The sequence below is a fragment of the Gossypium hirsutum genome, chromosome A05 (assembly GCF_007990345.1).
Source record: "Gossypium hirsutum isolate 1008001.06 chromosome A05, Gossypium_hirsutum_v2.1, whole genome shotgun sequence".
NCBI lineage: Eukaryota > Viridiplantae > Streptophyta > Magnoliopsida > Malvales > Malvaceae > Gossypium > Gossypium hirsutum.
This window is the reverse complement of record NC_053428.1, coordinates 107,451,554-107,467,740: the sequence shown is the minus strand read 5'-3', so window position 1 is coordinate 107,467,740 and position 16,187 is coordinate 107,451,554. Positions and strand designations below refer to the sequence as shown.

Genomic DNA, 16,187 nt, shown 5'->3' with positions numbered 1-16,187 from the left:
TAATAATAATAATATAGTAGCAATATAATAGCAAAATAACAACAAAATGGCAGCAAACAACAGTGAAAAATTTTAAGCAAATTCGGGTTGGATAGGGCCCAAAAGATTTTACCCGAGCCCCGAATCGTTTAGAAAACGAGCCTTATTTTTGTTCAAACTCATTTTTCAAGCCTAAATTTTTGCTCAAACCCTCTCACTTTTCAGGCGGGTGCCCCGATGATACGATCTTGTCTCGTGAGTTGATTTCGAATCGTAGTGTTGCCCATTCGTAAAATAGGGAAGTTTTGTTCAATTTGGAGTTGAGTGAATTCGGATAAGTGTAGGCTAAAGCAAAGATGGTTTTTTAAGTGTTTTAGAATAGACTAAGTGAATGTTTCGGTTAAATAAAGAAAAATAAGATAACTTTGAAAGGAATAATTCGGATGGATGGAAAAAGGCTTAAGGTCCAAGAAAGAACCAATACTATAAGAAGTATTGACCCGAATCTTATATTGACTTTTAAGGTGGAAAGGTTGATAGTTAAAAAGGACCTTGACCCACTATCTATGAGGAGATAGGAACCAAAGGCATCGGGGTTGAACGCCACACTCAAAGAGTGATAAGTTCACAAACAAAACAAGTTGGACACCACTAACAATGCTAGATAAGTCAGCTTGAGTCTTAGAAGAATAATGAGAGTTGAATTAAACTCACAAAGATGTAAAAATTCATAAAAGTATCAAAAGTTTTCTTTAACCAAAATAATGCCTTCTTACAATCTATTTATAGGCACTATTATGACTATTCGAATGCCTATTTGTGACCTTTCACCTTCAGCAATTAACTAAGGTTATTATAAGCTTTAATTTCGTTTTTAACTCATGTAGGAAATCCAATGGTCATGTCTCTTCATTTGATCCTAGTGTAGATGAAAAGGCATGACTCTATCCATTAATGAAGACTTAATGTGTTCTTATTGTGCTTAGTTGATGTCCCTTCAATACTCCCTTGTAACCGAATCATAAAGTTTGTGTAACTTCCTCTTTTTAATGGCGTCATAATGAAGGGAAAAAAAACTCCATAAACTGATCAGACTTGAAGAGACACTCTTATTCTATTTGAAAAGCCATCATAATCAGTTTTGAGTGCTTCAATATCCAACAAAAACGTTCCCTTTATACACCAGCAATTAAGTGACCAAATGCACTCTTTTATGCCAAAGCTGAACAACCATTTGAATGTGATAGCATTTGATTCTTCTTAGCAAACGAACAGCCCTATTGTAGCTTTAAAATATGTGTCCAGCCTTTTGAACTTTCCTACAACAAAAATTGAATACACAATTAATTTTATTTAAGAAAAATTAAACACACTATAACTTATGTATTAAAAGGTAACAGCCAAATTAAATAACACTTTAATACAAACAAATAAGATGTTTAAATGCATAATTCAATTAAGATGCAAACTAAATGAACAAATGAGTTACCGAATGCATGACTTAATTTAATGATGCAAACTTAACTAACATGAAAGTTACATAATGCATAACTTTATTAAATGCAGAACACATATTAATGATGTTTAAACTATGACATAATTAAAGACTCATATTAATGATGTTCAAACTATGACATAATTAAATACACAAACTAAAATAACTAAAATGGATTGAAATCCTTATTTCCAGCAACAAAATATTACTAAGTTAAAAACGAGCTGGAGTTGAGCTCAATGGGCTATGAATGAACAAGATAGGCTTATAGAAGGTTGCAAGGCTTGCTCGGGTGACTTGTCCACATTTATTCAATGAGCCTAGCAACATTCTCTCCTTATACTTGATCAGCTAGAGCCGAAATAGCCTCTTTGAATCTTTTGGCTCGAGCTCGAGTTATCGGTCCTAAAGGCAGCTCCAAAGGTTCCTTGTCAGCACTTGATGAGTCTCGGGGCTTGGCCATATCACCCGACTCGTGATCAAGTCTACTCCTATTAAAAGCTCTAAAATAAATCTGACATGATTTATTTTTGACAAGTGAACCAATCATTGAATACCACATAACATAATTTACCACATTATAAATGTTGGATATTACTTCAAAGGATTAAAATATAATTTGCCCAATACTATTTATTAACTAAAATAAAAGAGAAATAATAATTAAATAGTTGAAAAAACAAAGAAATCTGAACATCATCTCTTTCCTCAAATTTTAACTTAGAATTTAAAAAAAAACATAAAAAAAGCTTTGATCAAAGAAGAAACCCCATCCAGAGAAATCGATAAACTACCTAAAAAGAAAATATTTAGCCTTTTTGAGTCTTAAATTTGACCTATTAAAGAGGGAAGTTTTGAAAGTTCGCACAGAAAGAAGTTGAGAAATCTTTATAGGTTATGAAATATTTGAAGATCCATGCTTTGAGATTGATTGTTTGAAGGGAAAATGGAAACCCCATCAAAGATCCCACTCAAAGCATGGATTTCAAGGTCAATTCAACTTTTCAAAGATCTCACTCTACTTTCTCTCAATGTTCATGCTTCTTGAGGAATGTGACAAAGCTTCCTGCTTAGAAGAAAGGTTCAACTTCATTTGGTACTCCTCTTTGCTGTGAAGAGAGAGCAGAAACAATGACACTGCTAATGGTGACAATATCAACGGAGGAGATGTAAGAGGAGGGGAGCTGTCAAAGGAATAGGGAACGTTGAGCCAACTGCCATCAATTTCCTTCAAAGAGGAGCTGGTTGATGTCTCAATTTTTAAGGTTAAACATTTTTTAAGAAAATGGTTAAATCGTTAGGGATTAAAATGATAATTTTTTTACTTAAATTTAAAAATTTAGAAATAATTCTATGTTAGATTTCCTTATATTTCCACTTGAGTTTTTAAGGGAATAATTGTTGGAGTAACTTATATGTTCTTCTATTTCTCCATGAATCTAAAATTTTTTGCTTGTATTGTATTATTTGGTCTATATTCCAAAATTGATAACATTCGAGATTATGCAATATTTTTTTGGCTCTCTTTTTAGCTTTATGTCTATCTTTAAGAGGTCTTCCTCTATTAGCAGATTTTTTTGAAAAACTCTAATTATTCTGGTGTGGATGGCAAACATACTTATATTTCTTTGTTTCAATAAGACTCTTTACAAGCGTTGTTTCTACTTAGTATTATCTAAAAATAATTAAGTTATTAATGACTGGATGAAACTAAGAAATAACCTTTCTCATGTACAAGATTATAGAAGATCTCTTTAAAATCAAATAATTCCATCGAAATGAATATGACTGTATATGCGATAATATCTTCTATAATAAACTATGTGTGAATACCTATTTAAAATATTTTTTTCTGGTTAAATGATTATTGGTGTAGATTACCGGTAATAAAAATGATGGGGATGGAGTATGTTCTTTTTTTGTGTGTGTTTATGATCTACCATGATTGGATCCCCATCAAATGTGGGGCCCTAACTACCAACATATAAATGGCTTGTAATGCACCTTTTGACTTTTGTACAGTTTGAAAATAGGGCATCGGAGAAAATAAAGGTAAAACTATCTCTCCCATCCCTCCCAATTTTAATATTATGCAAATTATTTTTTTTAAAACTTGAAATAATTTAATTCTGTTAATTTTAAAAGTAAATAACTAAAGATATTTAATCATGACATCAATATTTTTTGTCAATTTTACATCATTTTAATTGGTACGATAACAAATTCAATCCTCGATGTTTATATATTTGTGTAAATATTGACAAAATATGTAATGTTGGGTGCTATATTTGTTAAATCAAGACTAAGTTGATAGAATTTGTAAATATTGTGAGTTAAATTTGCTAAATTAAGACTAAATTGACAGGATGTATAAACTTTAAAGGCAAAATTTGTTAAAAAAACATAACGAAAAGCATTAATATTGTAATTAAATGTCCTTAGTTGCTCACTTTTAAAATTAAGAAGGATTAAATTGCTCTGATTTTTCAAAGGGACTAATTTGCTCCATAGCAAAATTGAGAGGGAGCAGAGAGTCATTTTTTCCTAAAATAAATGTTTTGGAAAAGTACCGGGTGCTGTATTTAAACTTAGCTGAACTAACCTCGTATGAGTTGCTTTGTAACATGTTATTAGGTTAAGCAGGTTACCCTCCTCCATTGACGGACAAATTATCATATGACAAGACAATACTTGTCTAGATTGAAAGGGAAGTCAACTAAGGAACCTAACTCAAGCTGTAGCTAATATATTATGATGCATGGATTTACCATATTAATAGAGTTGAAACCTGATTGAAGAAGAAAGCAGGAAATTAGAAATCTAATAGTTATATTATGACAGATCACCAGCAGAGGATTCATCCTGTGGTGGAAGTCGAAGCACCAGCCCCCACGACGCCTTTGGTGCCTCATGGCTCGGCTACATCGGAGAAAGGCAGCCCGATTCAACAGCGTCCACCACAACGAACCATTCCGGTGAGGCCACCACCACCACCAAGGAAGCGAAGCTGTTGTTGCAAGTGCATATGTTGGACAGTTAGTCTCATTGTCGTCCTCCTCATAATCCTGGGTGCCACTATCGGCATTCTCTACCTTGTCTTCCGCCCCCAACTCCCCAAATACTCCATTGATAGCCTGAGAATAAGTGATTTGAGGCTCAACTTCGATATGACCTTGTATGCGAAATTCGACGTTAAGATCACGGCCAATAACCCCAACAAGAAAATCGGGATATACTACGAGAAAGGAGGGCGATTAAGCGTGTGGTATACAAACTCAAAGCTTTGTGAAGGGTCATTGCCAAAGTTCTACCAAGGTCACCAAAACATAACAAAGTTGGAAGTGGTGTTAACCGGACAAACCCAGTCAGGAAGCACTTTGATGTCGGCCTTGCAAGAGCAGCAGCAAACAGGACAGATACCGTTGGATCTTAAGGTTCATGCACCTGTCGCAGTTAAACTAGGCAAGTTAAAGATGAGAAAGGTCAAGATCTTGGGAGAATGCAAATTGGTTGTTGATAGTTTATCTGCTAACAACATCATTAGCATTAAAGCCAGTAACTGCAAATTCAGATTGAAGCTTTAAATTCTTCTCTTCATTTTTATTTTTATTTTATTATTTTTTTAAAGTTTACTTTGTATGTACTTACTGTTATTGAGCTTCCCAGTTTTCTGATGAGGTCTTTGCCCTCCTTTTTTTTTTTCCTTATTTTGTTTAATTTGGGTCAAAAATTGATTTTGCACTATATTGATATGCCATTCAAGTTGTTATCTGAAATTCATCACTTCATGGATGTTTTTATGAAATAAATTTCTTGTGAGAATCATCATCATCATCATCATCATCATCCAGTTAGAGTTATGCATCAAAGAAAATTAACTTAAAGGAAAAATATAAGTGGTAAAGCAGATTGCTTTTCTATTTTAGTGTAGTAGGTCAACAACTTGATTTCCCATTGAAGAACCAGCAGCAGAAATCGATTGGTGACGTGATGCAAGTCTGCCTTTTGAAGTATATTTATTATACATTTTGCTGTTATAAAAGAGCAGTTCATTCTAACATCATAGTACCAGCCATATCTACTTTTACAATCTGAAGCGTAAAGCTCAACATCTGAAAATAAACAACAAACTCTAGAGTTGAAATTATTAAGCAAACTAGGATGGCTGCCCTTTCTTGCTAGTGCATCTACGTCAAAGTTTCCTTCTCTAAAAACCTGGATTAGTCGACTACTTCGGAAGTTCTCCAATAAAATCCTCCAATCAATTACCAAGGTATGGAGAGATACGTTTGAACAATCACAATTTTCAATGAAGACTTATGACAGAATTTGTTGAAAAACCAGCCTGTCTTCCTTCCGAGTCCCGAATAATTGCACCAGCATCCGTGTAGAAAAGAGTACACTATCGGTGTATCAAAAAAGATTTGTTGTTTTTGACCATTCACTGATCTCTCAAAATTTCGTCATCTTGAATACACACCTCTCTAGACTTGAAAGCAAAACAGCAACTTTGGTTTTATTTGATGTAGCATACACTATTTTAAAACATTGAACTGAAGATATGTATCAAAATTTGATATTAATTATATAAATATATTAATGTAATTAAGTTTTTATTTGGGTGTTATTCTCATATAAAAAATACGTATAAGATGTAATTAAGAAGAGAAAGAAACAAGAAACTGAAAGAAGTTTATTTACGGAACAAGTAGAGAAGGTCTAAAACAAAGATAAACCAACAACTAGAATGATGCTAAAAAAGAAGAACAAACAACTAGAGGAACTTTGATTCTCTATTCAACGCCTCACCTATAATCATTTGATAGTGATCAAACGTCATTTCGTCTTCATCTTGCTATCTCAACCTCTACCGCTCGCTCTCACTCCCTTGCGTGTTGTCGACACCAATGAGAAGAAGTAGAAGAAGGAAGCTATACTTCCTTGATTGACGAATGAGTTTCTTCAAACTTGATTTATGATCCTAAGAAGGTATCAACCTTTGCATTTGTAGCCCTTGAAAGAAATTTCATGCAAATAGGTGGCTTAACCCCTGCAAGAGCAAGTATTGAACTCGGCAATGCCCATATACCGTCCCCACAGATGAGACCAGAGGCGACTGCCGGCGCGAATGCATCTGCCTTTGCCTTGTTTAGCTTTTCCCACACGAATAAGATCAAACTTCCAATGCACATATCAATGGCAAAGTATGGTCCGATATAGAAAGGTATTGCCATTGCCATTGGAAGTGGAATGAAGGATCCCCATTTCTTACCCATCATATCCTTCATGAAGTTTATCAAGATGGCAGCACCAAAGAACCCATAACAAAGTAGGAGACAGTTTTTTGGTAGAGCAGAGAAGCCCTGAACCCCCAATATCGCCATGTTGCGATAAACGATAGCGAAAGGAGCAGGATATTGACTGTCAGGGACACCAAAGTTATCGAATGCCTTGTAGAACAGCCAGAAGACACAAGGTGAAACGATGCAGCCCATGGCAGTGCCAATCACTTGGCTAACGAACATGGCTCTAGGAGAAGCCAGGGTGAGGTAACCTGTCTTAAAATCCTGCATTAGGTCGGAGGCTGTTGAAACAATGTTCATCATCACACCACATGCCGCGAGACCCGCAAGGACTCCGCCATGTGAACCTGCCCAAGCTCCAATCGTAAAGATTGCTAGCTTACCGTAAGTGGAAGCAAGGGACCAATCAGTGAGTCCACATCCATATGCATTACAGAAAGCCAGTGTCGGTGCAAACATGTAGATGACCAATATGTAATACCACTTGAGATCGTGAAAGACGTGTGGAAGAGCGATGGTAGAGATGATAGCAATTGTGACATAACCTGCAACAGAAAACCATACAGGAATCTGATCTTTTAGAAATATTTCGGTCCGGCGCTGGTCATCATAGGATATCTTCTTTGAGGTATCAGAAGTACTAGGCCGGTTTGCAACGGGGAGAGATTGCTTGCCTCGGACTTGCCGAAACAAGCCTGTAAGGGTTCTGCTAAACACCTTGAAGAAGTTGTATAGCCCATCACCTAGAATCATGGCAATGGCAATAAATACCTGTGTTCAGCCAAAAAAAACAAAAAATCATCGAGTGTCAAATGTTAATGGGGAGGACAATGGTGGCAGAAAACTACATATATTGATGAACTTACAGGAAACCAACCTTGTAACCTTGTAGGCCATGCATATTGCTTGCGGGAATACCTGCAGGGTACCAATCACCTTTTCTTGTTTCAATGAGAGGCCACATTAGACCCCATGAAAGTATTCCTCCTAGAAGCACCGATATGTTAATTATGTAGGGACAGATCATCCCTACTCCAACATACGTTGTTGAGAAATCAAAGTAAAACCTGATGAACATTAGCAAAGGAAGGCTTAGCATTCTTTACCAAACTATTAGTATAAATTAACTGATCTTACTCACTTGTTCTTATATGCTTTAATCCCAAATGTAGGAAAGTTAACAAATCCACAATCTTCCCCTGCAGTGAAAAACCATTGAAAGAAACCCCACAAGAAGCTGAAAGAAAAGAACTTGCCCAATGCTCTTACTTGCTTCCTACAAGTTTGAAAAGCATGATACAGTTTAGGTTAGCTAGAACTAGTTTATAAATTTAAATAGGAAAACAGAGAGAGTGAATTACTTTGCTAGCTTGGCCCCTTGAGGAGTGTGGAAGCTATTGATAAGATGTGCAGTTGCAGTACCACTTGGATATGTCAACTTGAAGTCTATGACCATTATCTGAGAAATGGAGGAGAATAGAACAATCCTGATTTATGTTGAAATTTGCCTATATGTATGTGTATAGTAGGGAGGGATAGAGCAAAGCAGAGTGTACCTTCCGAAGAGGGAGCACAGAGAAAAGACCAAGAAAGCTAACAACAAAGAGGAAGCCAATAATCCATCCAAGTGATGGATTCTTGAAACTACCATTGTCATCTGATTGCTTGGCTATGCGTTCACTCATTCCAAACAGGTAACTCCCGAATCCTCCTGTTTGTATTTTCACCACATCAGTCTACTTTACCTAATATCAATTACTCCTAAACATACTATAAAATTATTATTATACTTTTCATTAGTTTTAAATTATCTATTATTCAAACTATTATTTATCATAAATATCAATTATTTTACTAATTCTCAGATAATTTAAAATTTTTATTGTATAAAAAATTTATCATTATCTACTTTTACTACAATATCCTTCTTAATATCTAAATAAATTTCACAATAAATTTTAATTTCACTACGAAAGTTGGGTTTTCAGTTGATTCAACTCTATAGAATGATATTTTCTTCTGTTCAGGTTTTTATTAGAAAAAAATTAATTTTGATCCATGCAATTTTTAAAATAATTTGTCGTGTCTCTAAATATTTAATAAAATACACATTTTCTAACTTATAAACAGGGGTAGATCTTGAGACTAAGTTTTGAGGGGCCTAGTAAAATTTTAAAATATTTTAGGAGTTTAATGATAATTTATATTTTAAAAAAATGGGGTCTAATTGAACTTTTTGTGAGATTAATGAAATTTTTAAAAAAAATTAGGAAAGCTTAATTAAAATTTCAAAAGAATTGAAAGGTATAATAAGAATTTCAAAAATTTGAGGGTCTAATTAAAATTTTAATTTTTTTTAAAAAAAAATCTAGATTTGCCAAAATTTTGGGTGCCAAGTCCCCAACCCAAAAGGATCCTCTCTTGCTTAAAAGTATATATATATACAGTTAGGCTGCTTTCATTCATTGTTTGAAAGATAATTTTGATTCTATCCTACTAGACTTAAAAAGTTGTAAATTGTCCTCTGCCTAACTTATACAACAGCTAAAATAATAGTGAAAAAAAAATTATTTCTTAGTTGGGAGGAGGAGTTACGTGCTACAAAATCCCAAACACAACATATTTACCACATAGAAAATATATACGCACCGCTGAAGGCGATACCGGAGGAGGCAACCACACAGGTCTGAATAACAGTGTTTTCCTGCCTGGTGAAAGGCTGTTTGAGAAGACCAGATTTTTGGAGCATCTTGGTCCATGTCTTGACAAAGAAGAACCCCAGCAGGCCAGCCGAGACATTGAGGGAAGGGATAATCCCGGTCGTTAAGTTGAGCTTCATCACTATGAAACTGAACATTATGCTTAACAAAAAGCTGACACCAAAGGCCCTAATCGTCAGCTGGTTCTTCCACAATGGCACTTCCTGGCTCTCAGAGATCTCTTCCACCGACTTCTCACCACCTCCCTTCACCTCCTTCTTACCATTCTTCTCATATTCTCCTTCTTCTGCGTTGATTCCATTATCTATCCTTTCTACATCCATTTCCTCTACTTCAGGATCCAAAACCAATCTCTATCCTCTTCTTAAATGGAGACTGAGTTTTATAGGCAAAAATAGGGTTGGACGTAGGAATATACTAGTGAAAATGGAGGCGGTTGCTTTCACTTTATCACATACAGAGCGTGAAGCTTATTATTCAAACTGGAAATTTTGGTTGGTTTTGGACTCAAAGTTTCAACATTTTGGCTCCCACAGCAAATACTAGCTAGCATTTGATATTTTGGGAGTTAATGTGGTGACTTTGCTTGTAGTCTTACGCATTTGATTGGTAGGAGTTTCATAGTCACCAAAATCTTTATTAATGGCGTTGTCAAACATGTGAGTGTGAAAGGGTAATCAACTAACTCTACACTTGGTTTGCCCGCAATTTGAGTAACACTACGAGTTGGTCTAACTTAAGTGTCCGACGGCGTGTAAGTAGGGTTTAAAGGAATCAATTGACTTCTCATATGAGTTGGGATCATTATCAATATCTTTTATATATATATTTCAAATTTATAGTTGTGATTATTTTATATTATTCATGAAATTCTTTAAAATGTAATTGTACTATTCATTTTGTTATGATAAATTGAATCTTTTTACAATAATTTGATCATTTTTAGTCACTCTTCAAAATATGTATTTTTAGTCTATATGCTAACTCTTTTTTTCATTTACTATTTCAAATAATTTGACCTACATTATTTTTAAAACATGTGATTGCATAACATATACGTCTTGGCATTTTTTTGTCCAATTTTACAAGGGAAATTATACCATACCTTGCTACCGAAGTTTTTAGATTCTATAACTAGAGTTAAGAGATTGACCCATATATATTAGTGTACCAAATACTCTTCCATTTTACAAATATTATATATTACCCTCTTTTTTTTAGAACATTGACTGTTTGAATTAACTATTGTAACATTAGTTTGGATAATAAATGTGACAATCAATGTATATATTTTAAGTTGGTAATTTTGATTTACAAAATTATGTTATATGTGATTATATTTTGCATAAAACTAGATAAATAATGGGAAGAGTCATGTTTTGAGGGACACTTTCCAATGGACTATGCATGAGGATTACCATTAGACTAATTGGTTGAGGAGTTTTTGAATGAGCTTGATTTGTAAATCAACCCTAGATGTTTAAAATTTGAAATACAGTAGGATAATGTAGATAAAATGAAGATTGAAGTTGACTTCCTATGCCTATATAAAGGGGAAGGTACCTCTTTTGTTGATCACTGATTTTGAAAGCTAAACTTGTTTGATTGGGGAATATTTTGTTGGCCAAATCACTTTATTGTTGGAGTGATTATTTTCTTATTAAGTGAGGATGTTCGAGGGGGAGAGTGAGTGTAAATAATTGTATAATAATAAAGCTATATAAACTTTTTTTTTTGAGAGTTTGGATAGATTTAACTTAAATAACTTGTTATATCGGGAAATTTTTTTATAAACCTTTTCTATGAGTAACACTCTTCAAACGTAAGATTACATTTGAACTATATAAATAATCTTGGTCTCGTTCTTGTGCTTTTACTTTATTGTTCAACTCTGCAACTTTTAACTATCAAAACAATTGTTCCAACTTCTATTTCAACAACTAACTTGAATAAGGAGTCTCCAATTATTTTTGTGAGAGTTTTGGTAGATTGGACTTAATAATTTGCAGTATTGGGAAACTTTTTATAAGATTCTTTTTATAAGCAAGGCTCTTTAGATATAAGATTATATCTAAACTACGTAAATAATCTTGGTTTCATTCTTGTGTACTTTTGTTTTGGCAACTAACTAAAACTACTACAAACTAGTGTGTTTTCAATTAATATCATATCCTAACTCCAAATATACTTTGTGGGATCTTGAGTATAAGGTTTGCATTCATGGAGGCCATGAAGAAATCTTAGTCTGGTAACCACTTATGTCTATCAGTTCGTTGAATTATGTTGAAAAAATTAAATAATTTTTTAAGTTTGTTGATGCTGCATACACGTGGATTATAAAAGAAAATATATTTTTTAATATATTTAAAATTTAAAAAATTAATTAAATGCCGACTTGTCATTTACATGTCAATCCACTTGTATGCCACATCAACTAGTTAACAAATGTTAACTTTTCCATTCATTTTGGAGTGATTTGACAAAAAAATACAAGTTTAAATGTTAAAAGAGATGAAAATTTAAATAGAAGGCTAAAATGTCTTTTTTATTAAATTGAAGGACCAAAAAAGTCATTGTACCTTAAAATAAATTAAACCCAGTATTATTTAAATTTTTTCAACATAATTCTTAGATTTAAATGTAGGTAATTATTCACTTATTATGACAAAAAATTATCTATATAAAATTCATATAATTTCATACATTAAAATATTAAAACAACATTAAACATAAACTGTGTTACCATAATTCTACAAATAATTAATAAAATTATTATTATTTAATAATGTTGTTTCCACTATTACATATGTCCTAATATTAACTAAATCATTTTTGTTACTACTTTACCTTTTAATAATTTTCACTGTTCTTGAACAAAATTTACCTTTTTTTTTCTTTTAATTATAAATTACACATAATTAACATAATAAAATATGGAATAATTACATTAATTTTTAAATATTCAATACAACATATTCCTCACCCTAAATTGGACCTATAAAATAAAATTGTTATTAATTAGAAAAATTAAGAATACAATACATTTATTAAAATTAATAAAATTATTTTAAAATAAAATTAAAATCGGTATAAATCGATCATAATACAAAATACCAAGATTTCAAGAATTATATTATTTATACTTTTTGAACCATAATGTTTTTAAGGGTAAACTATAAAAATAGTCAATTTTGCTTGCCTCAAACTATATTTTAGTTACTTATATTTGAAATATTACGTTTTAGTCATTTACGTTATCGTTTTGTTATGAAATGGTCACTGTACCGTTAAGCGCCATCAACTTCCTAATGACAATCCTACGTGGCAGTCTAAATGTGTTTTAAATGCTAACTTGGATGTTTAGTTAGGATGAAAATAATTTTTTAATTAAATAAATTTAATTTTAGATTGCCACGTAAGACATTCAAGTTGGCATTTAAAACCTATTTGGACTGCTACGTAGGGCTGATGTTAGGGAGGTAACGGAGCACTTTGTAATAAAATGATAACGTAAATGATTAAAACGTAATCTAACGCACAAAAACAGAGAGACTATTTTTATAGTTTATCTAATTTTTAATAAATAAATTTAATATATTTTAATTATTATATATAATATAAATAAATTCGTGAATCGTAGAGAATAAAATATTAGATATGATCAAAACAAATACTTCAAAATTTTTTTATTCGATTGCATTTTTGTTATTTTATTTTTATATTTTTAATGTAGCCATTAGTTGACATATTAGAAGTTTTTAATCAGACTGAATCTCTGAATTGTAATATGGCTGACCCATTAATCCAGTCTGTACACACACGTCTCTTCGTCCAACTATCACACACACAAACAAACTTGGCTGCTTGATTTTCCAAGCCCACGGCTTACGTTCTAATTAGTATTTAAAATATATATACATTGATAATTTTTTTTGGTAGAAATGAAATAGGAGAAGCCTAAATATAAGGAAAATTAGTTACTACTTGATCCCATAAGAATACTTAAACCGCTATTTTCTTTTAGGAAAATCTTGATTTCAGACGGTAGCTATTTAAATATCACTAAATGATCAATATAATTACTAATTATCTTGGCTAGGCGATCTGCCATCTTATTATTTGTTCTATGGATACTCTTGAAATTTACTCTCTAATCTTTGAGACACAAGTCATTAATCATCTGAACTTCAACAACATTACTAATTGCTGCAAGTCCGGTTTGAATAATTTCTATAAACAAAGCATTGTCATTTTCCCATACTTAAATAAATTTTGAAATTTAGTATTATTGAATGCATACCATGTTTTAATTAGTGCATATGAATATTACTATATAATTATACAAAAATTCAATAATATTCAAATGGAATATATAAAGCCTATTTCCACCGGAAGGATTGGCGGTGAATTTTGAGACTAAATTTTTAAAATTTATGTGAATGTGATAAATGTAAAATAATAGAGTTGACCCATTAATACAGTCTGAAAGCAACATTCACAACACGCACACAAACTTGGTTGCTTCAATCAGATAACTTCACCTACACATTAACTGAATTCAATTTGATTCTAAAATTAAACATAATTAATAATTTTAAAAGTGATATTTTTATATAAATAAATTTAAATGTATCGTTTTTAAATTTTTTAAAAAAAATAATATTTGAGAAAATTAGGATTTATAAGTCAATTATGCATTAAAAAAGATATAAGAGATCGTAACACTTCGAAATCGGTTATTTTAAAATAAGCTTAGTTTAAAAACTTGATAATTAAAAGCTCAAAATCTAATATCTAATTATGTATCCTCATAAGCAAATTTTTAAATAAAAGCATTTATTTTCCGACTAAATCAATTTTATAAAACTAAATCACTAAAGTATCGGATTTTTAATTTTGTAAAATTGAGAAATTTTTAATTTGGCAATTCACATGTATGTTATGTTAGTAAAGTTATTAGACATTAATTTTTTTCATCCATTTTGAGTGGTCTGACAACAACACAATTTTAAAGGCTAAAAAAATAAAAAATTAAATTAATACTTAAAATAAATTTTTTGTAAAGTTAAAGGGTCCAATAAATCATTATGCCTTTTATAAATATGCTTACGTTATTAATATGAGAAATTAACCACAATTGAATTACACTAGATTTTTTTTTAAAGAAGGAATATATAATATTTTAAGGTTTAGGGTTTATATATTTTTATTTGCTATAATGCGTATATAAAGGTTTAAGGCTTTGCTTGGTACGAAAGAAAGAAAATTGGAAAAGATGAAAAACAGAAGGGGTGGAAAAGTAGAAGGATTGAAAATATAAATTTTCTTTCTATAGGTGTGTTTAGTAGGAAAGATGAAAAATAGAAAGAAAAAGTAATTTTTTTTTGGCAACAAATAAAATGAAAAACCATTACAAGCTAATAGTAGCAGCACGATTAGATATCAGAAAGTGTTTGTCTAACTATATTTGATCATCAACCAATGAAAGAGCCATATGAAAAATTCAAGTACCAATAGGAGAGTCTTTCATTAGGTCAGCCAAAGTATCAGCGGCACAATTCACTTCTCTTGGTATTTGCTTGAAGATCATTCTCCAATCGTATTTGCACAATTCTTGAATTCGTATCACCAAGTCTCATTTCGAACGCCTTTTGATATCATCATGGATACCTTTGATAGCTAGAGCACAATCAGTCTCAACAATAACATTTTCCCAATTCCCTACATCCATCTACCATGCTTATCACGTGCCACTATTGGTGAATAGGCAAGTCTCGAACTTGGATCAAATAGTAACAATAGTTTAATAGATACTAGTGTAGTTCTTGACCTTCGCTTCATGTTGGGTTAATTATTTTTGGGCTAAATTATAGAGCTAAATTTTAAAAGTTACAATATGCTTCAAGTTTTTGTACTCTCTGCGTAATTGGAATATAGTCCTCATGCTTTTATTTTCAAGAATTTAGTCACTCTATTTTTTGAATTAAAAATTCAGCTTCAGTTATTGACACCATTAAAATTCTTTTGTTAAATTCACTGGTGTGACATTCTAAAATTAAAAAAAAAATTCTTACTTAGTAATCATGTGACAAAAACTGTCATTATAATGATCCTAAATTTATCAGAGAATTTTAACAGTGTTAACAATTTTTAAAATTCACGTCAACATTTTAATCAAAATGAAGGATTTAGACTAATTAAAAACATTATAAACGTTGGGGATAAATCTTCAAACTATATATGAACTTTGGTTTTATGTGCAATTTTATATAAGAACTTGATTTTGTGCAATTTTATACATGTAATTTTGATTTAGTCAAATTCTCACAAACTATTAACACTATTATCGATATAGTATCATTTTATGCTTACATATTACATCACAAATAATTATATTTATTCAATATAAAAATAAATTAATATATTTTTTTAAATGTATATAATTGAATCAAAATTAAAGTTTTATATATACATTTGAACTACAATCAAAGTTTCATGTGTATAATAACACCAAATTAAAGCTTCTGGAAAAAATTGTATATTCAATTAAAGTTCGTGTATAATTTTAATATTTGTCCCTAAACGTTGAGGTATCAAATTATGTTAAAAATTAAAGTATAAATATTAAATCTAAAATTTGAGGGTAGTATAGGACAAAAAATTTGACCATTTTATCTAATCTAAAAAGTA

The 16,187-nt window shown here is 31.5% G+C and overlaps 2 protein-coding genes across 2 annotated transcripts; one reads left to right on the top strand and one right to left on the bottom strand.

The window, feature by feature from the left end:
- Positions 1-4,171: 4,171 nt before the first annotated feature.
- LOC107961418 (NDR1/HIN1-like protein 6) lies at positions 4,172-5,296 on the top strand. The gene has a single exon (XM_016897558.2). The coding sequence runs from the start codon at positions 4,309-4,311 to the stop codon at positions 5,056-5,058; it is 750 nt and encodes a 249-aa protein (XP_016753047.1). The 5' UTR covers positions 4,172-4,308; the 3' UTR covers positions 5,059-5,296.
- An 851-nt stretch (positions 5,297-6,147) lies between these two features.
- Positions 6,148-10,119, bottom strand: LOC107959498 (probable metal-nicotianamine transporter YSL5). Its single transcript, XM_016895568.2, has 6 exons — positions 9,427-10,119; positions 8,334-8,488; positions 8,139-8,236; positions 7,919-8,053; positions 7,655-7,844; positions 6,148-7,548 (listed from the first exon to the last, which is right to left on the bottom strand). The coding sequence occupies exons 1-6, from the start codon at positions 9,818-9,820 to the stop codon at positions 6,448-6,450; spliced, it is 2,073 nt and encodes a 690-aa protein (XP_016751057.1). The 5' UTR covers positions 9,821-10,119; the 3' UTR covers positions 6,148-6,447.
- Positions 10,120-16,187: the final 6,068 nt, after the last annotated feature.

Coding starts and splice junctions, on each gene's coding strand:
- LOC107961418 (XM_016897558.2), top strand. CDS start 4,309: ATGACAGATCACCAGCAGAGGATTCATCCTGTGGTGGAAGTCGAAGCA.
- LOC107959498 (XM_016895568.2), bottom strand. CDS start 9,820: ATGGATGTAGAAAGGATAGATAATGGAATCAACGCAGAAGAAGGAGAA. Junction 8,054..8,138: donor CAAGGGGCCAAGCTAGCAAA/GTAATTCACTCT, acceptor TCAAACTTGTAG/GAAGCAAGTAAGAGCATTGG. Junction 7,845..7,918: donor ATTAAAGCATATAAGAACAA/GTGAGTAAGATC, acceptor AATGTTCATCAG/GTTTTACTTTGATTTCTCAA.